The following is a 26495-nucleotide window of genomic DNA, read 5'->3' as shown; positions in this document are numbered from 1 at the left end:
GTTCACATACTTTTTCTTGCAACTGTATACTACAGAGGACAGTATACTGTATATATACAACAGAGGACAGTATACTGTATATATACACTATAGAGGACAGTATACTGTATATATATAACAGAGGACAGTATGTTGTATATATATAACCGAGGACAGTATACTGTATATATACACTACAGAGGACAGTATACTGTATATATATATATATATATATATAACAGAGGACAGTATACTGTATATATATATAACAGAGGACAGTATACTGTATATATACACTACAGAGGACAGTATACTGTATATATATAACAGAGGACAGTATACTGTATATATACACTACAGAGGACAGTATACTGTATATATATATATATATATATATATATATATATAACAGAGGACAGTATACTGTATATATATAACAGAGGACATTATACTGTATATATACACTACAGAGGACAGTATGCTGTATATATACACTACAGAGGACAGTATACTGTATATATACTACAGAGGACATTATACTGTATATATACTACAGAGGACAGTATACTGTATATATATAACAGAGGACAGTATACTGTATATATACTACAGAGGACATTATACTGTATATATACACTACAGAGGACAGTATACTGTATATATATATAACAGAGGACAGTATACTGTATATATATAACAGAGGACAGTATATTGTATATACACTACAGAGGACAGTATACTGTGTATATACTACAGAGGACAGTATACTGTATATATATACACTACAGAGGGCAGTATACTGTATATATACTACAGAAGACAGTATACTGTATATATACTACAGAGGACAGTATACTGTATATATACTACAGAGGACAGTATACTGTATATATACTACAGAGGACAGTATACTGTATATATATACTACAGAGGACAGTATACTGTATATATATACTACAGAGGACAGTATACTGTATATATACACTACAGAGGACAGTATATTGTATATATACACTACAGAGGACAGTATACTGTATATATATAACAGAGGACAGTATACTGTATATCCACCTCCGGACCGCCCAACGCAGCGACGCGTCCTGGAGGTGGTTGATTCATTCCGCCTGGACGCGCCGGCGCGTCCTCTCGCGAGACGCGAGATTTCGGTCACAGCCGGCCCGCGCATGCGCATCGCGGGCCGGCAAAAGTTCGAGGAGAATTGCATCAGCAACCTGCCAGCCAATGATTGTCACTGGCAGGTTGCTGATTTAAAAAAAATCTAATCACAAGCCATATAACAGATCATATTAGTAAATATGATCTGTTATATGGCTTCTCTGCTCCTCTGCTGGTCCTTTTCGTCGGTTGGATCCAGCAGAGGAGCAGACTTCACTGTGAGTACCCACCAAACACTGTCCTTAGCCCCTGATCACCCTCCATCACCCCCATCATCCAAATTAACCCCTTGATCGCCCCCTGTCAATCACTTAGTGAAAGACAAAAAGTGATCAGTGTAAACTGTCACTTTTTTTCCCCACTAGTATTGGCTGTTAGGTTTTAGGATTAGTTTAGGCCCCTTGGTTAGGTAGTTAGCGTCGGTTAGCGCCCACCCCACCGCACCGCAGTCACTTTTATTCGCTGATTAGCGTATCGCTAATCAGCATTTGTACTTTTATAGTATCTGTAAGTGATCAAAACTGATCACAGTCAGATCTATAATTGTATTAGTGTCACCTTAGCTCGCCCTCCACCCAAAACGCAGTGTTTGCCCGATCAAGCCTGATCGGTCGCCCACACGTGCGTTCACCCACGGCCGCCCCACCGCAGTGACAAAAAATTTAGTTTTTTTGATCACTGCACGCACTGCGGCGATAAAAAAATCAGTTTTGATATTTTTTATCAACCGCAGCGGCCTCCGGTACTTCGCTATCCTCCCCTTTGTAAGACAGGCTTGCTTTTTTTCTTGGGTAGTCTCAGGGAATACCCCTAAATTTAGTAGTCCAAAATGTCAAACAGGGGGTATTCTTCTGAAGAGGCCTGCAGGATTCTGACCCAGACGGATGAGGAGTGGGAACCCTCATCTGACGAATCTAGCGGGTCAGAATATGAACCTGTAGAAAGCAGTGGCTCTCTGACCCAAAGTTCGGACGAGGAGGTGGAGGTCCCTGATAGAACCAGGCGTACTCGGCCCCGTGTTGCTAGACCACAGGTTGCGCAGGATCCGCTTCAAGAGCAGCAGAGTGGGGCTGGCGCGGCCGGATCACGTGGTGAGGCATACACCAGCAGCGCAGCCCTTCCTGGAACTAGTACCAGCACTGCCGTACAACATGGTGAAGTAGCGAGCACCAGAAGGGCAGTTGAAGCTGGTACGGTGGCACATGCAGTAGTTACCCCGTCGCAGCCACCGCACAGACAGGCCCGTAGAGCCCCTAGAGTCCCTGAGGTGTTGGCAAACCCTGATTGGCAGTCACCAACTTCAGCCGCACCAGTAGTTCCTCCTTTCACCGCCCAGTCTGGAGTCCCAGTCTGGAGTTCGGGTTGAGACAGCTCAGATCGGTTCGGCCCTGGGATTTTTTGAGCTGTTCTTGACTGCGGAGCTCTTGGACTTAGTCGTGGCAGAGACAAACCGGTATGCCACACAATTTATAACCGCAAACCCGGGAAGCTATTATGCCCAGCCTTTCCGGTGGAAACCAGTCCAAGTTTCCGAACTTAAAATTTTTCTGGGCCTTCTCCTCAACATGGGTCTAACGAAAAAGCATGAATTGCGGTCATATTGGTCCACGAACCCAATTCATCACATGCCCATGTTCTCTGCTGCTATGTCCAGGACACGATTTGAGACCATCCTGCGTTTTCTGCATTTTAGCGACAACACCACCTCCCGTCCCAGAGGCCACCCAGCTTTTGACCGGCTCCACAAAATTCGGCCCCTCATAGACCATTTCAACCAGAAATTTGCAGATTTGTATACCCCTGAGCAAAACATCTGCGTAGACGAGTCCCTAATACATTTTACCGGGCGCCTTGGCTTCAAACAATACATCCCCAGCAAGCGTGCCCGGTATGGGGTCAAATTGTATAAGCTCTGTGAAAGGGCCACAGGCTATACCCACAAATTTTGGATCTATGAGGGAAAAGATCAGACCCTGGAGCCGGTCGGTTGCCCTGACTACCTGGGGAGCAGTGGGAAGACAGTCTGGGACTTGGTGTCACCCTTATTCGACAAGGGGTACCATCTTTATGTGGACAATTTTTACACAAGTGTGGCCCTCTTTAGACATTTGTTTCTAGAACGGATTTGCGCCGGTGGCACCGCGGGAACTAGTCGCGTGAGCTTCCCCCAACGGCTCGTTACCACCCGTCTTGCAAGGGGGGAGAGGGCTGCCTTGTGTAATGAAGAACTGCTCGCGGTGAAATGGAGAGACAAGCGTGACGTTTACATGCTCTCCTCCATTCACGCAGACACAACAATCCAAATTGAAAGGGCAACCCGTGTCATTGAAAAGCCCCTCTCAGTCCACGACTATAATGCGCTCATGGGAGGGGTGGACTTCAATGACCAGATGTTGGCTCCCTATTTAGTTTCCCGACGCACCAGACGCTGGTATAAGAAGGTGTCTGTATATTTAATTCAATTGGCTCTGTATAATAGTTTTGTTCTCTACAGTAAGGCTGGGAGAACACGATCCTTCCTCAAATTCCAGGAAGAGATCATCGTGAACCTCCTGTATCCAGAAGGTTCCGTGGCCCCATCCACCAGTGTAGTTAGCCGTCTACACGAGCGACATTTCCCCAGTGTCGTTGCTGGTACCTCAACCCAACCGCCACCCCGAAAAAAATGTCGTGTCTGTAGCAGGAGTGGAATAAGGCGTGACACCCGCTATTTCTGTCCTGACTGTCCTGACCACCCTGCCCTATGCTTAGGAGAGTGTTTCCGGAAGTACCACACACAGGTACACCTAGCATAGGGATTGCATCTCACAGGACAGGCACACAGGGCTATTAGGGCTCTTTTACTCACAGCTGCTGCAAACCTCTCCTTTCACCTGGGATAAAGTGCATAACGTACTTCGCCACATCTTTGGGCGATTTGCGCTTTGCACATTGTCCCATGGGGAAGGAGAGGTTTGTTCTATAAAGGTAAAAAAAAACTAAACAAAAAAAAAAATTACCGGTAACTAAAAAAGTTAACGTTCAGTTAAAAAAGTTAAAAAAAGTTAATATGTTCTGTTCAAAAGTTAATAAATTTATTGCGTTGCGGCCTGGTTTTTTCTTTTTTGTTTTGTTTTTTTTACCTTCCAGGTCGACCAACCGATCGACTAGCTGCAGCACTGATGTGCATTCTGACAGAAGCATTGCGCTGTTCATATACTTTGGCAAACACTTTGTATATATAAAAAAAAAATCCCGGCAATGATTTATTCATCCACATCGATTGATGTGAATGGAGAAATCTGGTTTGCCAGGGCATACGAGCTAAGTGGGTATGGATGTTGGGCGGAGCTCCTATGTCCTGGGAGACGCCTTTCCCCTCCTTTTTCTTTTTTTGGCAGAGATTTTTTCATCCACATTGATCGATGCGAATGAAGAAATCTGTGCCGTTCATTTTTTTCTTTCAGCCCAGAGGCTGAACGAAAAAAAAAAATCTCATTACCTGTATGCTCAATATAAGGAGAATAGCAGAAACTCCTAATGTTTGCAATACATGTAATGATTGCGGAGACCCTCAAATGCCAGGGCAGTACAAACAGCCCACAAATAACACCATTTCGGAAAGAAGACACCCCAGGGTATTCGCTGAGGGGCATATTGAGTCCATGAAAGATTGAAATTTTTGTCCCAAGTTAGCGGAAAGGGAGACTTTGTGAGAAAAAAATCAAAAAAATCAATTTCCGCTAACTTGTGCCCAATTTTTTTTTTCTATGAACTCGCCATGCCCCTCATTGAATACCTTGGGGTGTCTTCTTTCCAAAATGGGGTCACATGTGGGGTATTTATACTGCCCTGGCATTTTAGGGGCCCCAAAGCGTGAGAAGAAGTCTGGTATCCAAATGTCTAAAAATGCCCTCCTAAAAGGAATTTGGGCCCCTTTGCCCACCTAGGCTGCAAAAAAGTGTCACACATCTGGTATCTCCGTATTCAGGAGAAGTTGGGGAATGTGTTTTGGGGTGTCATTTTACATATACCCATGCTGGGTGAGATAAATATATTGGTCAAATGCCAACTTTGTATAAAAAAATGGGAAAAGTTGTCTTTTGCCAAGATATTTCTCTCACCCAGCATGGGTATATGTAAAATGACACCTCAAAACACATTCACCAACTTCTCCTGAATACGGAGATACCACATGTGTGACACTTTTTTGCAGACTAGGTGGGCAAAGGGGCCCACATTCCAAAGAGCACCTTTTGGATTTCACAGGTCATTTACCTACTTACCACACATTAGGGCCCCTGGAAAATGCCAGGGCAGTATAACTAACCCACAAGTGACCCCATTTTGGAAATAAGACACCCCAATGTATTCCGTGAGGGGCATGGCGAGTTCCTAGAATTTTTTATTTTTTGTCACAAGTTAGTGGAAAATGATGATTTTTATATATTTTTTTTTTCTTACAAAGTCTCATATTCCACTAACTTGTGACAAAAAATAAAAACTTCCATGAACTCACTATGACCATCAGCGAATACCTTGGGGTGTCTTCTTTCCAAAATGGGGTTACTTGTGGGGTAGTTATACTGCCCTGGCATTCTAGGGGCCCAAATGTGTGGTAAGGAGTTTGAAATCAAATTCTGTAAAAAATGACCGGTGACATCCGAAAGGTGCTCTTTGGAATATGGGCCCCTTTGCCCACCTAGGCTGCAAAAAAGTGTCACATGGCATGTGGTATCTCTGTATTCAGGAGAAGTTGGGGAATGTGTTTTGGGGTGTCATTTTACATATACCCATGCTGGGTGAGAGAAATATCTTGGCAAAAGACAACTTTTCCCATTTTTTTTATACAAAGTTGGCATTTGACCAAGATATTTATCTCACCCAGCATGGGTATATGTAAAATGACACCCCAAAACACATTCCCCAACTTCTCCTGAATACGGAGATACCACATGTGTGACACTTTTTTGCAGCCTAGGTGGGCAAAGGGGCCCACATTCCAAAGAGCACCTTTCGGATTTCACCGGCCATTTATTACAGAATTTGATTTCAAACTCCTTACCACACATTTGGGCCCCTAGAATGCCAGGGCAGTATAACTACCCCACAAGTGACCCCTATTTTGGAAAGAGGACACCCAAAGTTATTCGCTGATCGGCATAGTGAGTACATAGAACTTTTTATTTTTTGTCACAAGTTAGTGGAATATGAGACTTTGTAAGAAAAAAAAAAAAAAAAAATCATAATTTTCCGCTAACTTGTGACAAAAAATAAAAAGTTCTATGAACTCACTATGCCCATCAGCGAATACCTTAGGGTGTCTACTTTCCGAAATGGGGTTATTTGTGGGGTTTTTATACTGTCTGGGCATTGTAGAACTTCAGGAAACATGACAGGTGCTCAGAAAGTCAGAGCTGCTTCAAAAAGCGGAAATTCACATTTTTGTACCATAGTTTGTAAACGCTATAACTTTTACCCAAACCATTTTTTTTTTTTACCCAAACATTTTTTTTTTATCAAAGACATGTAGAACAATAAATTTAGAGCAAAATTTATATATGGATCTCGTTTTTTTTTGCAAAATTTTACAACTGAAAGTGAAAAATGTCATTTTTTTGCAAAAAAAAAACGTTAAATTTCGATTAATAACAAAAAAAGTAAAAATGTCAGCAGCAATGAAATACCACCATATGAAAGCTCTATTAGTGAGAAGAAAAGGAGGTAAAATTCATTTGGGTGGTAAGTTGTATGACCGAGCAATAAACGGTGAAAGTAGTGTAGGTCAGAAGTGTAAAAAGTGGCCTGGTCTTTCAGGGTGTTTAAGCTATAGGGGCTGAGTTGGATATATACACTACAGAGGACAGTATACTGTATATATATAACAGAGGACATTACATTATACTGTATATATACACTACAGAGGACAGTATACTGTATATATACTACAGAGGACATTATGCTGTATATATATACACTACAGAGGACAGTATACTGTATATATATATATATATAACAGAGGACAGTATACTGTATATATATAACAGAGGACATTACATTATACTGTATATATACACTACAGAGAACAGTATACTGTATATATACACTACAGAGGACAGTATACTGTATATATACTACAGAGGACATTATACTGTATATATACTACAGAGGACAGTATACTGTATATATACACTACAGAGGACAGTATACTGTATATATACTACAGAGGACATTATACTGTATATATACTACAGAGGACAGTATACTGTATATATACTACAGAGAACAGTATACTGTGTAAATAGACTACAGAGGTCAGTATACTGTATATATACTACAGAGGACAGTATACTGTATATATATAACAAAGGACATTATACTGTATATATACTACAGAGGACAGTATACTGTATATATATAACAGAGGACAGTATACTGTATATATACTACAGAGGACATTATACTGTATATATACACTACAGAGGACATTATACTGTATATATACACTACAGAGGACAGTATACTGTATATATATAACAGAGGACAGTATATTGTATATATATAACAGAGGACAGTATACTGTATATATACACTACAGAGGACAGTATAATTATATATATAACATTGGACAGTATACTGTATATATATATATATATAACAGAGGACAGTATATTGTATATATATATATAACAGAGGACAGTATACTGTATATATACACTACAGAGGACAGTATAATTATATATATAACATTGGACAGTATACTGTATATATATAACAGAGGACAGTATACTGTATATATACTACAGAGGACATTATACTGTATATATACTACAGAGGACAGTATACTGTATATATACACTACAGAGGACAGTATACTGTATATATACTACAGAGGACATTATACTGTATATATACTACATAGGACATTATACTGTATATATACACTACAGAGGACAGTATACTGTATATATATACTACAGAGGACAGTATACTGTATATATACTACAGAGGAGAGTATACTGTATATATACTGCAGAGGACAGTATACTGTATATATATACTACAGAGGACAGTATACTGTATATATACTACAGAGGACAGTATACTGTATATACACTACAGAGGACAGTATACTGTATATATACTACAGAGGACAGTATACTGTATATACACTACAGAGGACAGTATACTGTATATATACTACAGAGGACAGTATACTGTATATACACTACAGAGGACAGTATACAGTATATACACTACAGATAACAGTATACTGTATATATACTACAGAGGAGAGTATACTGTATAAACACTACAGAGGACAGTATACTGTATATATACTACAGAGGACAGTATACTGTATATATATACTACAGAGGACAGTATACTGTATATATACTACAGAGGAGAGTATACTGTATAAACACTACAGAGGACAGTATACTGTATATATACTACAGAGGACAGTATACTGTATATATACTACAGAGGACAGTATACTGTATATATATATACTACAGAGGACAGTATACTGTATATATACTACAGAGGACAGTGTACAGCTACCGAGCCATTTGGATAGATTGGAGGCTTGGGCAGAGAAGTTGAATATGAGGTTTAACACTGACAAATGTAAGGTTATGCACATGGGAAGGAATAATGCAAGTCACCCGTACATACTAAATGGTAAAACACTCGGTAGCACTGACATGGAAAAGGATCTAGGAATTTTAGTGAACAGCAAACTAAGCTGTAGAAACCAGTGTCAGGCAGCTGATGCCAAGGCCAATAACATAATGGGTTGCATCAAAAGGGGCATAGATGCCCGTGATGAGAACATAGTCCTACCACTTTACACATCACTAGTCAGACCACACATGGAGGACTGTGTACAGTTCTAGACTCCTGTGAACAAGGCAGACATAGCAGAGCTTGAGAGGGTTCAGAGGAGGGCAACTAAAGTAATAACTGGAATGGGACAACTACAGTGCCCTGAAAGATTATCAACATTAGGGTTATTCACGTTAGAAAAAAAGACAACTGTAGGGAGATCTAATTACTATGTATAAATATATTTTAGAGGTCAGTACAGAGATCTATCCCATCATCTATTTATCCCCAGGACTGTGACGAGGGGACATCCTCTGTGTCTGAAGGAAAGAAGGTTTGTACACAAACATAGAAGAGGATTCTTTACAGTAAGAGCAGTGAGACTATGGACTATATACTGTAAGAGCAGTGAGACTATGGAGTCTTTACTGTAAGAGCAGTGAGACTATGGACTCTTTACTGTAAGAGCAGTGAGACTATGGACTCTTTACTGTAAGAGCAGTGAGACTATGGACTCTATACTGTAAGAGCAGTGAGACTATGGATTCTTTACTGTAAGAGCAGTGAGACTATGGACTCTTTACTGTAAGAGCAGTGAGACTATGGACTCTGTACTGTAAGAGCAGTGAGACTATGGAGTCTTTACTGTAAGAGCAGTGAGACTATGGACTCTTTACTGTAAGAGCAGTGAGACTATGGACTCTTTACTGTAAGAGCAGTGAGACTATGGACTCTATACTGTAAGAGCAGTGAGACTATGGATTCTTTACTGTAAGAGCAGTGAGACTATGGACTCTTTACTGTAAGAGCAGTGAGACTATGGACTCTGTACTGTAAGAGCAGTGAGACTATGGACTCTTTACTGTAAGAGCAGTGAGACTATGGACTATTTACTGTAAGAGCGGTGAGACTGGACTCTGTACTGTAAGAGCAGTGAGACTATGGCAATCTTTACTGTAAGAGCAGTGAGACTATGGACTCTTTACTGTAAGAGCAGTGAGACTATGGACTCTTTACTGTAAGAGCAGTGAGACTATGGACTCTATACTGTAAGAGCAGTGAGACTATGGACTCTTTACTGTAAGAGCAGTGAGACTATGGACTCTTTACTGTAAGAGCAGTGAGACTATGGACTCTATACTGTAAGAGCAGTGAGACTATGGACTCTTTACTGTAAGAGCAGTGAGACTATGGACTCTATACTGTAAGAGCGGTGAGACTATGGACTCTTTACTGTAAGAGCAGTGAGACTATGGACTCTATACTGTAAGAGCGGTGTGACTATGGACTCTATACTGTAAGAGCAGTGAGACTATGGACTCTTTACTGTAAGAGCAGTGAGACTATGGACTCTATACTGTAAGAGCGGTGAGACTATGGACTCTTTACTGTAAGAGCAGTGAGACTATGGACTCTATACTGTAAGAGCGGTGAGACTATGGACTCTTTACTGTAAGAGCAGTGAGACTATGGACTCTATACTGTAAGAGCAGTGAGACTATGGACTCTGTACTGTAAGAGCAGTGAGACTATGGACTCTTTGCGGTAAGAGCAGTGAGACTATGGACTCTTTACTGTAAGAGCAGTGAGACTATGGACTCTTTACTGTAAGAGCGGTGAGACTATGGACTCTATACTGTAAGAGCAGTGAGACTATGGACTTTTTACTGTAAGAGCAGTGAGACTATGGACTTTTTACTGTATGAGCAGTGAGACTATGGACTCTTTACTGTAAGAGCAGTGAGACTATGGACTCTTTACTGTAAGAGCAGTGAGACTATGGACTATATACTCTAAGAGCAGTGAGACTATGGACTCTTTACTGTAAGAGCAGTGAGACTATGGACTCTTTACTGTAAGAGCAGTGAGACTATGGACTCTTTACTGTAAGAGCAGTGAGACTATGGACTCTATACTTTAAGAGCAGTGAGACTATGGACTCTTTACTGTAAGAGCAGTGAGACTATGGACTCTGTACTGTAAGAGCAGTGAGACTATGGACTCTTTGCGGTAAGAGCAGTGAGACTATGGACTCTTTACTGTAAGAGCAGTGAGACTATGGACTCTTTACTGTAAGAGCGGTGAGACTATGGACTCTATACTGTAAGAGCAGTGAGACTATGGACTTTTTACTGTAAGAGCAGTGAGACTATGGACTTTTTACTGTATGAGCAGTGAGACTATGGACTCTTTACTGTAAGAGCAGTGAAACTATGGACTCTTTACTGTAAGAGCAGTGAGACTATGGACTATATACTGTAAGAGCAGTGAGACTATGGACTCTTTACTGTAAGAGCAGTGAGACTATGGACTCTTTACTGTAAGAGCAGTGAGACTATGGACTCTTTACTGTAAGAGCAGTGAGACTATGGACACTTTACTGTAAGAGCAGTGAGACTATGGACTCTTTACTGTAAGAGCAGTGAGACTATGGACTCTATACTGTAAGAGCAGTGAGACTATGGACTCTTTACTGTAAGAGCAGTGAGACTATGGACTCTGTACTGTAAGAGCAGTGAGACTATGGACTCTTTACTGTAAGAGCAGTGAGACTATGGACTCTTTACTGTAAGAGCGGTGAGACTATGGACTCTATACTGTAAGAGCAGTGAGACTATGGACTTTTTACTGTAAGAGCAGTGAGACTATGGACTTTTTACTGTAAGAGCAGTGAGACTATGGACTCTTTACTGTAAGAGCAGTGAGACTATGGACTCTTTACTGTAAGAGCAGTGAGACTATGGACTCTTTACTGTAGGAGCAGTGAGACTATGGACTATATACTGTAAGAGCAGTGAGACTATGGACTCTTTACTGTAAGAGCAGTGAGACTATGGACTCTTTACTGTAAGAGCAGTGAGACTATGGACTATATACTGTAAGAGCAGTGAGACTATGGAGTCTTTACTGTAAGAGCAGTGAGACTATGGACTCTTTACTGTAAGAGCAGTGAGACTATGGACTCTTTACTGTAAGAGCAGTGAGACTATGGACTCTTTACTGTAAGTGCAGTGAGACTATGGACTCTTTACTGTAAGAGCAGTGAGACTATGGACTCTATACTGTAAGAGCAGTGAGACTATGGACTCTTTACTGTATGAGCAGTGAAACTATGGACTCTTTACTGTAAGAGCAGTGAGACTATGGACTATATACTGTAAGAGCAGTGAGACTATGGACTCTTTACTGTAAGAGCAGTGAGACTATGGACTCTTTACTGTAAGAGCAGTGAGACTATGGACTCTTTACTGTAAGAGCAGTGAGACTATGGACACTTTACTGTAAGAGCAGTGAGACTATGGACTCTTTACTGTAAGAGCAGTGAGACTATGGACTCTATACTGTAAGAGCAGTGAGACTATGGACTCTTTACTGTAAGAGCAGTGAGACTATGGACTCTGTACTGTAAGAGCAGTGAGACTATGGACTCTTTACTGTAAGAGCAGTGAGACTATGGACTCTTTACTGTAAGAGCGGTGAGACTATGGACTCTATACTGTAAGAGCAGTGAGACTATGGACTTTTTACTGTAAGAGCAGTGAGACTATGGACTTTTTACTGTAAGAGCAGTGAGACTATGGACTCTTTACTGTAAGAGCAGTGAGACTATGGACTCTTTACTGTAAGAGCAGTGAGACTATGGACTCTTTACTGTAGGAGCAGTGAGACTATGGACTATATACTGTAAGAGCAGTGAGACTATGGACTCTTTACTGTAAGAGCAGTGAGACTATGGACTCTTTACTGTAAGAGCAGTGAGACTATGGACTATATACTGTAAGAGCAGTGAGACTATGGACTCTTTACTGTAAGAGCAGTGAGACTATGGACTCTTTACTGTAAGAGCAGTGAGACTATGGACTCTTTACTGTAAGAGCAGTGAGACTATGGACTCTTTACTGTAAGTGCAGTGAGACTATGGACTCTTTACTGTAAGAGCAGTGAGACTATGGACTCTATACTGTAAGAGCAGTGAGACTATGGACTCTTTACTGTAAGAGCAGTGAGACTATGGACACTTTACTGTAAGAGCAGTGAGACTATGGACTCTCTACTGTAAGAGCAGTGAGACTATGGACTCTCTACTGTAAGAGCAGTGAGACTATGGACTATTTACTGTAAGAGCAGTGAGACTATGGACTCTTTACTGTAAGAGCAGTGAGACTATGGACTCTTTACAGTAAGAGCAGTGAGACTATGGACTCTTTACGGTAAGAGCAGTGAGACTATGGACTCTTTACTGTAAGAGCAGTGAGACTATGGACTCTTTACTGTAAGAGCAATGAGACTATGGACTATATACTGTAAGAGCAGTGAGATTATGGACTCTTTACTGTAAGAGCAGTAAGACTATGGACTCTTTACTGTAAGAGCAGTGAGACTATGGACTCTTTACAGTAAGAGCAGTGAGACTATGGACTCTATACTGTAAGAGCAGTGAGACTATGGACTCTTTACTGTAAGAGCAGTGAGACTATGGACACTTTACTGTAAGAGCAGTGAGACTATGGACTCTCTACTGTAAGAGCAGTGAGACTATGGACTCTCTACTGTAAGAGCAGTGAGACTATGGACTATTTACTGTAAGAGCAGTGAGACTATGGACTCTATACTGTAAGAGCAGTGAGACTATGGACTCTTTACTGTAAGAGCAGTGAGACTGTGGACTCTTTACTGTAAGAGCAGTAAGACTATGGACTCTATACTGTAAGAGCAGTGAGACTATGGACTCTTTACTGTAAGAGCAGTGAGACTATGGACTCTTTACTGTAAGAGCAGTGAGACTATGGACTCTTTACTGTAAGAGCAGTGAGACTATGGACTCTATACTGTAAGAGCAGTGAGACTATGGACTCTTTACTGTAAGAGCAGTGAGACTATGGACTCTATACTGTAAGAGCAGTGAGACTATGGACTCTTTACTGTAAGAGCAGTGAGACTATGGACTCTTTACTGTAAGAGCGGTGAGACTATGGACTCTTTACGGTAAGAGCAGTGAGACTATGGACTCTTTACAGTAAGAGCAGTGAGACTATGGAGCTCTCTGCCTGAGGAGGTAGTGATGGGGAGTACAATAAAGGAATTCAAGAGGGGCCTGGATGTATTTCTGGAGTGTAATAATATTACCGGCTATAGCTACTAGAGAGGGGTTGTTGATCCAGGGAGTTATTCTGATGCCTGATTGGAGTCGGAAAGGATTTTTTATCCCCCTTAAGGGTCCATTCACACATCCGTGTGTGTTTTGCGGAACAAAATTGCAGCACATTGTGCGGCCCCATAGAAATGAATAGATCCGCAATTCTGTTCCGCATAATGCGGAACGAAATTGCGGACGTGTGAATGGGGCCTAAGTTGGGAATATTGGCTTCTATCTCACAGTTTTTTTTTTGCCTTCCTCTTGATCAACTTACAGGATAACAGGCCGAACTGGATGGACAAATGTCTTTTTCGGCCTTATATAGTACTATGTTACTACTACTACTACTATGTATTTATATATCTATCTCTGTATTTCATATCTATTATCTATCTATCTATTATCTATCTATCTATCTATCTATCTATCTATCTATCTATCTATATTTATTTATATATTTTTCCTACAATGGATCCCTAAAGTGACGATTGCCACTGAATAACACCCATCTGAGGCGTCTATTTAACGTATATGTTATGTGTGTACATTAACTCCTCCCTGACCAGTGCTGTACATGTACGACTTTAAACTTGGTGCCTGTTCCTGTTGTTTCATACAGAAGACAACCGCGGCCAAAGCCCGCAACTGGCAATAATGCCGATCGTAAACTTTTAACATTTCAGATGCCGTGGACAAACGTGAACACAGCATCTGAATGCTCTAAAACCCGGAAGCACACACTTCCAGGTGTGCTCCAGCTCCGGCCAGCAGCAGGGCTCTATAGAAATACATTGTAATTCTCATACACTCTAATGCTAATGCGTTGGAGTGTATGAGAGAAGCAATCTGATGATTGCTTGTTATAGTTCCCTATGGTAACCATAAAATAGTATTAAAAAATGTTTTTAAAAATAAAAATAAAATCTAACAATTCAAATCACCCCCCTTTCCCCAAAATGTAATTAAAAATGTAAATAATAAAAAAATACACATCATAGGTATCGCTGCGAGTAAAAACAACTGTACTATTAAAATATAAAAATATATTTTCCATGTGGCAAACGGCAAAACAAAAAAAGTCAAAATGGCCAATTTACAGTTTTTTGGTCGCTTCAACTCCCACAAAAAATGAAAGTGATTAAAAACTCTTACACACCCCAGAATGGTATTAATGAAAAGTAAAGCCCCACATAAAATGATCCCTCACACAGCTCCTTACACACAACTACAAAAAGGTTATAGTCGTCAGAATATGGCGATGAAAAGGTTTTTTAAAAAAAAAAAAATAAATTCCAGTATTAAAATGCAAGGAAAACTATACATATGTGGCATTGCCATAGTCATACTGAATTGGAGAGTAAAAGTATCAGGTTAATTTTACCGTATATGGAACGCTGTAAAAACAAAACCCATAAAACTGTTGCGGAATGGCTTTTTTTTCCAATTTCACCCCATTTGGAATTTTTTTTCCATCTCCCCACTACATCGTATGCAATATTAAATGGTGTAATTAGAAAGTGCAACTTTTCCTGCCAAAAACAAGCCATCATATGGCTATGTGAACTGAAAACTATAAAGGTTATGTCCCCGGAAAGGCAGGCTTACACAGCCTTACACGCTTCAGTACAAATGAGAAAATGGTTTCCATGAGAACAGACATTTTCTCTCACTGGTTGTCTAGGTTATATTTGTATATCGTGAGTGGGGAGGTGGATTTATCTCAGTAGATTTAGTACAGCATTTAGTATTCTATTACAGTTCCACCTACCTTGGACCCCGAAAGACAAATCTGCCTAGACATGCCACTATTTAGGAGTGTGAAGGGGGATTTGTCTTAAAAGATTAAGATTTCAGCAGTCTACTACAGTTTCATGTGGTTGTAAGCCTGCCTTTCCAGAATCCTAAAAGTCAAGTATTCTTTGCTATGGCACTATTTGGGAGTGGGGAGTGGGATTTTTCTTGCTAGATTCAGTATTCTGTAGCCTATTACAATTTCTCATGGTGGTAACCCAACTTTACCAGGACCTTGAAAGTCAAAATTTCCCCCTTATGACACTATTTAGGAGTGAGACGGAGGATTTATTTAGGTAGAAACTATTTAGCTGCCTTTATTACAGCTTCACGTAATGTGTTACCCAGTTTTCTTAGGACCCTGAATGACAGATGTTTTTAGCCCTGCTACATCATGGAGGATTTGTCATGGGGATTCTTACTCTCCATTTCTAGGCTCCTGGCAAGAAAATCCAGCTAGATATTGTACAATTCCGGGGATTTACAAATTCTTAAACAAGTTGATCTGGCATTCTGCAGCCTGGGAAAGCTGGGTGATAATCTCTGTGGGCAGTGATGAGAGCATATTGTTTATAAAAAATACACAAAATGTTGCCCTGAAATATTGTGTGAATCTATTGTGTGTTACCAGGGCAACATAACCTGTCAACAATGCTCATAGTCTTGTCCCCCAACTTTTCCAGAGACTTAAGCAGAAGGTGAGCTAGCTATGTGAAAGAATGAAAAAACCCTATTTGTGGTCCAGGGTACATTCAAATCCAAAAATACTAATGAGGCAAACACTAATCCAAATTGTTGCAGTGAAGATAAGGATTGTTGTGTCTATCACTATGAAGAGCTTAGATATATCCAGATAGATGACTTTTTCTTCAGGCAGCTTCCACTGGCCACAAAGATACAAAGTATCTCACTGAGATTATTGAATAATAGGTGGATCTTGCCCTCATTTCACAATGTTCTATAGCAACTTTATATCTCACTGACAGCAGCCATTTCCTTCAGCTTTACTGTCAATGTTACTGCGAACAGGCTGCCGCAGCAGATACAGGGCCGTTCCCTGTATAAATTGCAGAGAAGGATGCAATTAAAACAACAAACAGCTTAGCTCCCCAAAAAAGCTGGCTTACATTTAGACCGGCGCTGGATACAGAAAAGTAATGTAGAGGCTAGCCCCTCTACATAACTTCGGCAGATCCACCGCCAGCTAAAGGGGCTATTAAGATCGGAATCTAAAATGGCGGTCTTAATTAATGCCCCCTATATCCATTTATTAGAACAACCATGAGTGTATACCATACACATTGCATTCAGAAAGTCTTCAGATACTTTTACTTTTTTTTTTCCATTTTGTTATGCCGTGGCCTTGTGTAAAAATAAAGTTTTCCCCCATAATAAGAAAGTGAGAACAGAATGTTAGAAATCTCTGCTAATTGAAAAGGCAAAACTAAAATCTTGCTTTGACAAAATTATTCAAACCCTTAATTCAGTTGAAGCCCCTCTAGCAGTGATTCCGGGCTGCAGTCTTCTTGGAGATGACGCCACAAGGTTCTACACATGATCTGGGTATTTTTCGGCCATTCTTCTCCAGCTCCTTCAGGTTGGATGGGGGCCGTCAGTAGACAGCCATTTTCAGTTCTGTCCAGAGATGTTCCATTGGGTTCAAGTCAGGGCTGTGGCTGAGCCACAAAAGAACATTCCCAGAGGTGTCCCTCAGCCGCTCCTATGTTGTCCTGGCCGTGTGCTTAGGGTCCTTGTCTTGTTGGAAGGTGAACCTTCAGCCCAATCTGAGGTCCAGAGCTCTGGATCAGATGTTCATTAATAATATCTCTGTACTTTGCTCCATTCAGCTTTCCCTCCCCCATGACCGGTCTTCCTGTCCCCCCACAGTAGGATACTGCCGACACCATGCTTCACTGTAGGGATAGTATTGGGCAGGTGATGAGCGGTGCCTGGTCTCATCCAGACATGATGCAGCCACCACCATGCTTCACTGTAGGGATGGTATTGGGCAGGAGATGAGCGGCGCCTGGTCTCCTCCAGACATGATGCTGCCCCCACCATGCTTCACTGTAGGGATGGTATTGGGCAGGTGATGAGCGGCACCTGGTCTCCTCCAGACATGATGCTGCCACCACCATGCTTCACTGTAGGGATGGTATTGGGCAGGTGATGAGCGGCGCCTGGTCTCCCCCAGACATGATGCTGCCACCACCATGCTTCACTGTAGGGATGGTATTGGGCAGGTGATGAGCGGCGCCTGATCTCCTCCAGACATGATGCTGCCACCACCATGCTTCACTGTAAGGATGGTATTGGGCAGGTGATGAGCGGCGCCTGGTCTCCTCCAGACATGATGCTGCCCCCACCATGCTTCACTGTAGGGATGGTATTGGGCAGGTGATGAGCGGCGCCTGGTCTCCTCCAGACATGATGCTGCTCCCACCATGCTTCACTGTAGGGATGGTATTGGGCAGGAGATGAGCGGTGCCTGGTCTCCTCCAGACATGATGCTGCCACCACCATGCTTCACTGTAGGGATGGTATTGGGCAGGTGATGAGCGGCACCTGGTCTCCCCCAGACATGATGCTGCCACCACCATGCTTCACTGTAGGGATGGTATTGGGCAGGTGATGAGCGGCACCTGGTTTCCTTCAGACATGATGCTGCCACCACCATGCTTCACTGCAGGGATGGTATTGGGCAGGTGATGAGCGGCACCTGGTCTCCTCCAGACATGATGCTGCCACCACCATGCTTCACTGTAGGGATGGTATCGGGCAGATGATGAGCGGAGCCTGGGTTCCTCCAGACATGGTGTTCCGCCACCATACTTAACAGTGGGGATGGTATTAGGCAGGTAATGATCAAGGTCTGGTTTCCTTCAGATATTACTCCAGGTGGCTTTCATGTCTTTTACTGAGGAAAGGATTTTTTTCTGTCTGCTCTGCCATAAATCCCAGACTGATGGAAGCTGCAGTGATGGTTGACCTTCTGAAGTTTCTCCCATCTGTACACAGGATCTTTGGAGCTCAGCCAGAGGGACCATTGGGTTCTTGGTCACCTCTCTTACCAAGGTCATTCTCCCCCAATTAATCAGTTGGGGCGGGCGGCAGATCTAGAAAGAGTCCTGGTTATTCTTCTTCTATGTAAGAATTATGGAGGCGACTGTGCTCTTGGAAACTTTCAGTGCAGCAGAGATAGTGTGGTTTTGTTTCCAGATCTGAGCCTCCACACAATCCTGTCTCTGAGCTCTACAGGCAGTTCTTTCCTCCTCATGGCTTGGTTTTTGCTCTGATGCATTGTCAGATGTGAGATCCTCTATAGACAGGGCTGTGTCTTTCCAAATAATGTCCAATACACAGAATCTACCACAGTTGACTCCAATCAAGGTGTAGACACCTCTCAATATGTTTGCAATTTTTTTTAACTTTCTCATTATGAGGTATTGAGTAAACATTCATGGGGGGAAACTTGATTTTTATGGTTATTTTAGCACTATGCCGCAACATAACAAAATGTGAAAAAAATGAAGACATTTTGATGTTTTGTGTGTTGTTTGATATCCAACATACTTCCACATGCTTCCCAGTTTTCCAACTTTTCTGAAAGGCAAATATGCACAATTATGCAGTGAAGGGAGGAATTGTCACTGTGTAACTGGGCAGATTAGCTATCCATCCGTATGCACTATGGATGGTACTCTGTATATACTATAGCTAGTACTATTCACACTATGGCTGGCACTGTTACAAAGTGTATTTTGTACCCCTCCCCATCAGAGAGATAGAGGAGAAGACATGGTTGCTGCCTAAGAGAACAATGTGCTGCCTTTCTATTGTATTTTTCTCGTTCTTCAATTTTGATGTCTATAATAAACAAGAGCAAGTTACAAAGACACATTAGGAGATTACGTTAGGATTTGTTGGTTATTCTTTTTTGTGTTTGGATTTTGGATTGTGGGTTTAGTGGAAAAGGTTGCAGGCAGCAGTCAGAGCTGCAGTAACCACTCCAGGGAAGTCATACTTGGTTACTGGGTACAGTGATAATGGTAGTATTGTTACTACACTGTTATAGAAATGTATTGCACTGTATGATAGGCTGCACTCTATATGTGTAAGTGGTTACCAGAACAGTGGTTATGCTGCCACCTAGTGGCCAATTTGTGTTATTATGAACAATACGCTGTCAGAGCATAAGGACCTTTCTGGTCATATGATCAAAATATGAAGCTCCTGGAGACACAGTGAAAGCACTTGCGAGTGAGAAGATAAAGACAAGTGCAGGCAAGCATCATGGTCAAATCGCTACATAAAACACGGGTCCTGTTAGTATTCAAATCAGTACAGAATAATACAATGTATCATGCTTTGATACACCTCCTGCTTGAGTAACTGGAATCTTCTAAATCATGATAAGAAGCAATATGACATTATTTTAAATGTATGACATTGAAGCTTTGGTACAGCTATGTAGTGTGTGCCACCACGAGTAGTCCTTACCTACCACAATTCAATCCCCCTGGGGTTCATTTGTATTCTTAAAAGTTCAGAGTACATGGTCAATGAGGGTCATACCTTGCACGTCTGGATAATGGGCCATTACCATCAGGCTGAATGTTAGGGTAGAACCCGTTGTGTCTGTGCCGGCTGTTAACAGTCCTGTAACCACCATGATGAGACTGGTGTCACAGAAATCTGGATCCATCTCATGTTTCACCTGAGGAAGCAGAGAACATCTGGTCAGGAATGTGATTATTATACTGGGCATGTCTTCATTAACGACATAGTGACAGATTACAGTTGCAAGTAAAAGTAAGTGAACCCCATGGAATGACCTGGATTTCAGCATTCATTACTAATAAAATATGGTCTGATTGTTATCAAAGTCCCAATAATAGACAAACCAATAATAGACAATAAATCACCAGGACTGCCGCCTCTGCTCACAGACATGAGTAATAGCACCCAAAGAGTTGTACCGTTATTACATCCACAGTTAATGAAACAAATCAACCAAATTATTTCTGTTTGGGATCTGAGATTGGAAATGCAAGTTTCTCAAGTGATTTAAAGGGAACCTGTCACCAGGATTTTGTGTATAGAGCTATGGGGACTGGGTATTGCGGATGTGCTAGCGGCCATCTAGCAACCCATGTCCTCAGCTCTATACACAAAATCCCGGTGACAGGTTCCCTTTAAAGGGGTATTTCCATAACAGACAATGGGGGCATATATCGCTAGGATATGACCCCATTGTCTGATAGGTGCGTGTCCCACCTCGGAGCGGGGAGATCTATGGCTGGAGGACCCCGGATTTCCCGAGGTCCACCCACCACCAAGCGCTGCTTCCCGCTGCTCCAATAGAAGTAAATGGGAGCGCACTGCGCACGCGCAGCCCCTACTCCTATTCATTTATATGGGGCAGACGAAAATAGCCGGGGCAGCGCTCGGCTATTTTCGGTGGCCCCTTAGAAATGAATGGAGGGCGGCTGCGCATGTGCAGTGCTCCCTCCGTTCATTTCCCCGCACCGTTCTCATTGTAGGTGCAGGTCCCAGAGGTGGGACCCGCACCAATCAGACAATGGGGGCATATCCTAGCCCATATAAATACCCCTTTAACCATTAAATAAAGGCACACAAAGCCTGGTTACAGACAAATCTATTCGTCTTAAGAAATACTGGTTAGTCTAAACCTTGCCATGATGCAAACAACTTTCAGAAGACTTCACAAAATGTTTATAGAGACTTGAAGCTGAAAAAGGCTTCAAAGGTTAAAAACCTGAATGCGCATTGCACATCAATCCATGGTTAGAAAAATAGATGGAATTTTTGGACTGCTGCTCCTCTCCCTAGCAGTCGGCATCCTGGTAAAATCATTGTAAGAGCAAAACAAGCAATCCTGAAAGAGGTTAAAAAGGCAACATCTAAAGACCTACACAAGACTCCACAAACCACAAAACCCTGGAAGGACATGGAAGGACACCATGAATGAAGTCACTGTCATCCTAAAAACACATTGTCGATGCTCCACTGTGTTTCTAGGAAAATCTCCAATGATTGATAAATAGAGTTGAGCGGACACCTGGATGTTCGGGTTCGACGGTTTCAGCCGAACTTCGAAAAAAGTTCGAGTTTGGGACCCGAACTTGACCCCGAACCCGAACCCCATTGAAGTCAAAGGGGACCCAAACTTTTGAGCACTAAAATGGCTGTAAAAATGTCATGGAAAGGGCTACTGGGCTGCAAATGTTGTCAAAATGTGGTTAAGAGCATGGCAAGTGCTCTGCAAACAAATGTGGATAGGGAAATGACTTAAAATAACATAAAATACATAAAAATAAAAGATAATAATCTTGATCTAGGAGGACCAGGTCCATGTAGAGTAGGAGGTTGAGGAGGCGGTGGATGTGGCGGTGGAGGAGGAGGAGGTAGCCTACACTACTTTTTGTTTTAAAATGTATTTTCATTTTTTTTAATTAGGGTACACCCCAAAACATTGGGAAATATAACCTGTGATAACCCCCTCCAGTCATGCTAAACACACGTTCAGACAATACACTGGCTGCAGAGCAGGCCAGCACCTCCAAGGCGTAAAGGGCAAGCTCAGGCCATGTGCCCAATTTGGAGACGCAGAAGTTGCAGGGGCTGACCCCTGTCAGTCAGTTCGTGTAGGCATGTACATACTTACTGCCCCACCATGTCGCACGTCCCCGTGATGTTCACGATCCAGTTTGATATCTGCTCTATCAACTTTCGATGTTCTTTTCTGCGCCTACCATGGTGATCACGGGTGGCGGGGAATCAGGGTTCCAGGCCGGAGAGGGAGCGTGAATAAAAGAGACCAAATTTAAGGGAGATAAATGTATAAATAAAATTTGGGATTGAGAAGAAATGTGGGAAAAGTTATTGAGGAGCAAATGTGGGACAAATTACAGAAGCCCAAATGTGGGCCAAAAGAGTCAAGCGGAAATGTGGGAAAAGCTTTTGAGGCGCAAATGTTGGCCAAAAGAGTCAAGCGGAAATGTGGGACAAAGTATTGAAGCTTAAATGTGGTACAACTTGTTTAAGTTTAAGCATTGAATGAAAGGAGGTGGCGCACTCAATTAAAGAAGCATTTAAGAAATGTTATTCCCTGTCACCTATGCAGAGCAGGGGTTTATTCATGACTAAAATTGTATAATGTCAACCCAAGAATGTAACAGAAAAATTACAGAAATTAATTAATCTGTCTACTTGGTAGAGCAGGGGTCTTTGACAAAAAACAATTGTTTATTGTCACCCGAAAATGAATTTTTTTTTGTTAACCGGCCTACTTGGTATAGCAGTGGTATTATACACCCAAAAATTGGTGAATTTCACCCAAAAATGTTAATGACAATTTTTATTTATTTTTTAACCAGCCTACTAGGTAAAGCAGTGGTAGTATACACCCAAAAATTGGTTAATTTCACCCGAAAATGTTAATGATAAAAAAAAAAATTAACCGGACTACTAGATATAGCAGTGGTACTATACACCTAAAAATTTGTGAATCATAACAATAAGTGAGATGATATAAAATAAAACATGTACAAAAAAAAAGGTGGAGTTCCATATGAAGTAGGAGTTTGAGGAGGCGGTGGACGTAGCGGAGTAGGTGGAAGCGGCGGTGGAGGAGGACGAGGTAGCCAACACAGGTTGTTCGTTTTAATTTAATTTTGTAAAATTAAGGTACACTCCAAAAGAGTGTGAAATATCCAAAATGCAAACATGAGCAATTGCGTTGTAGTATAACAATGGCTGGGTAAGGCCGGTATACATGTCTATTCTGGACAAGGTACGGACAAGTCCTGTGGGATCCATGCCTGGTTCATTTTAATGAACGTGAGCTTGTCTACATTGGCTGTGGACAGGCGGCTGCGCTTGGCTGTGATGACGCCTCCTGCCGTGCTAAACACACGTTCAGATAATACACTGGCTGCAGGGCAGGCCAGCACCTCCAAGGCGTAAAGGGCAAGCTCAGGCCATGTGCCCAATTTGGAGACCCAAAAGTTGAAGGGGGCAGACCCGTCATTCAGAACGTGTAGGCGTGTGCACACATACTGCTCCACCATGTTGGTGAAATGCTGCCTCCTGCTAAGACGTCCCATATCAGATGGTGGTGCTGGTTGTTGTGGCGTGCTGACAAAGCTTTTCCACATTTCGGCCATACTAACCCTGCCTTCTGAGGTGCTGGCGGTGCCCCAGCTGCGTTGGCGACCTCTTCCTCGTCCTCTGCCTTTGCCTTGTGCTTCCACTGTGCCCCCGCTGTCAGGTGGGAATGCCACCAGCAGCGCGTCTACCAGCGTGCGCTTGTACTCGCGCATCTTACGATCACGCTCCAGTGAGGGAATTAAGGACAGTACGTTGTACCGCCATAAGGCCTTTAAAACTATCAGTCTCCACCAGACGGAATGACAGCATTTCAAAGGCCAGTAATTTAGAAATGCTGGCATTCAGGGTTAGGGATCGCAGGTGGGTAGGGGGGTACTTCCTCTTCCTCTCCAACGTTTGGGATATGGAGAGCTGAACGCTTCCGTGGGACATTGTGGAGATGCTTGGTGACCCAGGTGCTGGTGTTCCTGGCAGATCCTCTGTTTGTGGGGTGCCAGGTGGCACTGTCACTCAGAAGGTGGATGAAGAGGCCGAGACTGCAGCAGAAGAGGAAGCAGGAGGAGCCAGAGACCTTTCTTGGTTTTTGAGGTGTCTACTCGACTGCAGGCCGTGTTTTGCACTTAAATGCCTGGTCATGCAGGTTGTGCTCAGGTTGAGAACGTTTATGCCTCGCTTCAGGCTCTGATTGCACAGTGTGCAAACCACTCGTGTCTTGTCATCAGCACATTGTCTGAAGAACTGCCACGCTAGGGGACTCCTTGGAGCTGGCTTTGGTGTGCTCGGTCCCTTGCTGTGGTGGGCAGTAGGAGGCGTACTGTCTAGAGGACGGCCGCTCCGCTTTTGCACCCTGCTCCCTCTTCTGCTGTGCTGGTGGATTTGTGCGACCACCGCCTCTTCCTCCGAACTACATAGGTCGCTCGCATGACCTTGATTTCATGTGGGGTCAAGGACCTCATCGCCCTCCACATCATCTTCCACCCAGTCTTCACCCCTGCCTTCTTTGTCGGTCTGCACACTTTCGAAATCCCCAGCAGTTGGCACCTGTGTTTCGTCATCATCCGAGATGTGCTGCGATGGTCCTCCCATGTACTCATCTTGAAAAATAAGTGGTTGGGCATCAGTGCACTCAATCTCTTCCACTTCTGGGGCAGGGCTAGGTGGATGGCCCTGGGAAACCCTTCTAACAGAGTCATCAAAAAAGCAGAAGAGACTGCTGCATGACTTGGGGCTCAGACTGCTTGGCTGATTTGCAATGGGGTGAGGTGAAAGACTGATGGACATCGGCTGCAGGTGCCAACTGTGGTCTTTCAGCAGGAGACTGGGTGGGAGACAATGTGAAGGAACTGGATCCACTGTGCCCAAACGAGTGTTTGTTTAACAACTGAATTTGCCAGCAGTATATAAGCCTGTAATTTCACACGTGCTGATGCTGCAAGGCCTGAAAATAGTGTTTTTTGTCAAAAAAGTGTGTTTTTAAAACCCCAGAAAATGATGGGTGTATTTCTAGCTTAAATTGCACACTGACTAATCCAGATGTTGTAGATTGCAAAAAAATAGTTTTTTTGGTAACAGAATATGAAAGCTGTATATATTAAACTTGAATTTAACACTTGCAGATCAGGAAAAATAGTGTTTTTTGGCAAAAAAGTGTGTTTTTAAAACCCCAGAAAATGATAGGTGTATTTCTACCTTAAATTGCACACTGACTAATACAGATGTTGTAGTTTGCCAAAAAAAATGGTGATTTGCAATGTCCCAAAAGCTCAGATGCAGTGCTGGTGCACTGAGCATGCATAATATGGCCACCGCCCACCTAACTAACAGAAATGTAAAAGTTTTTTTTTTTTCTGGTTAATGGCCTCAGGGCAGGGTGAAACGATTGTGCCCTGCACCCACACAACTATTTGTCTGTAGATCGCTGAGTTAGATTCTCTCCTATTCTCTCCCTGAAATCACAAGTCCAGCAGCATCCTCTCCCTACACTGGTAACAGCAGAGTGACGTGCAGCGCTACGTGACTCCAGCTTATATAGAGCCTGGGTCACATGCTGCTCTGGCCAATCACAGCCATGCCATTGGCTGTGATGGCTTCTAAGGTCAGACAGTTAACCGCTTGTTGATTGGCTGCACTGCAGCCTTTCAGAAAGCGCCAAGAAAGCACCGAACACCGAACCTGAACTTGAACTTTTACGGAAAGGTTCGGGTTCGGCTCCGGGGTCCAAAATTCCTAAACTTTACAGTTCGGGTTCGCTCAACCCTATTGATGAACTAAGACACATTCACAGGGAAGAATGGTTTAAAATTCCTCCTCGATGTTGTGCAAATCTTATCTCTAGCTACAGGAAACATAGAGGTGGTAATTGCTTCACTAGGGGATTGACAGGTTATTCAATTCAAATGTTAATTTGCTTTTTCTCCTTGCATTTGGATGTTTTCTCCATGCACTCACTCACTTTTTTTCTTACAACCAT

At 42.5% G+C, this 26495-nt stretch overlaps 1 protein-coding gene across 1 annotated transcript in view; it reads right to left on the bottom strand.

The window, feature by feature from the left end:
• LOC121002844 (cytochrome P450 2C3-like) overlaps window positions 1–26495 on the bottom strand; it is a 109551-nt gene that overhangs the window by 16509 nt on the left and 66547 nt on the right. The window contains exon 7 of the mRNA XM_040434455.1: window positions 20468–20609. Coding sequence (XP_040290389.1) covers window positions 20468–20609 — 142 coding nt within the window. The remainder of the gene's footprint in view (window positions 1–20467; window positions 20610–26495) is intronic.

Source organism: Bufo bufo, chromosome 5 (genome assembly GCF_905171765.1).
Source record: "Bufo bufo chromosome 5, aBufBuf1.1, whole genome shotgun sequence".
In the NCBI taxonomy this organism is placed as follows: domain Eukaryota; kingdom Metazoa; phylum Chordata; class Amphibia; order Anura; family Bufonidae; genus Bufo; species Bufo bufo.
This window is presented reverse-complemented; position numbering and strand designations above follow the sequence as displayed.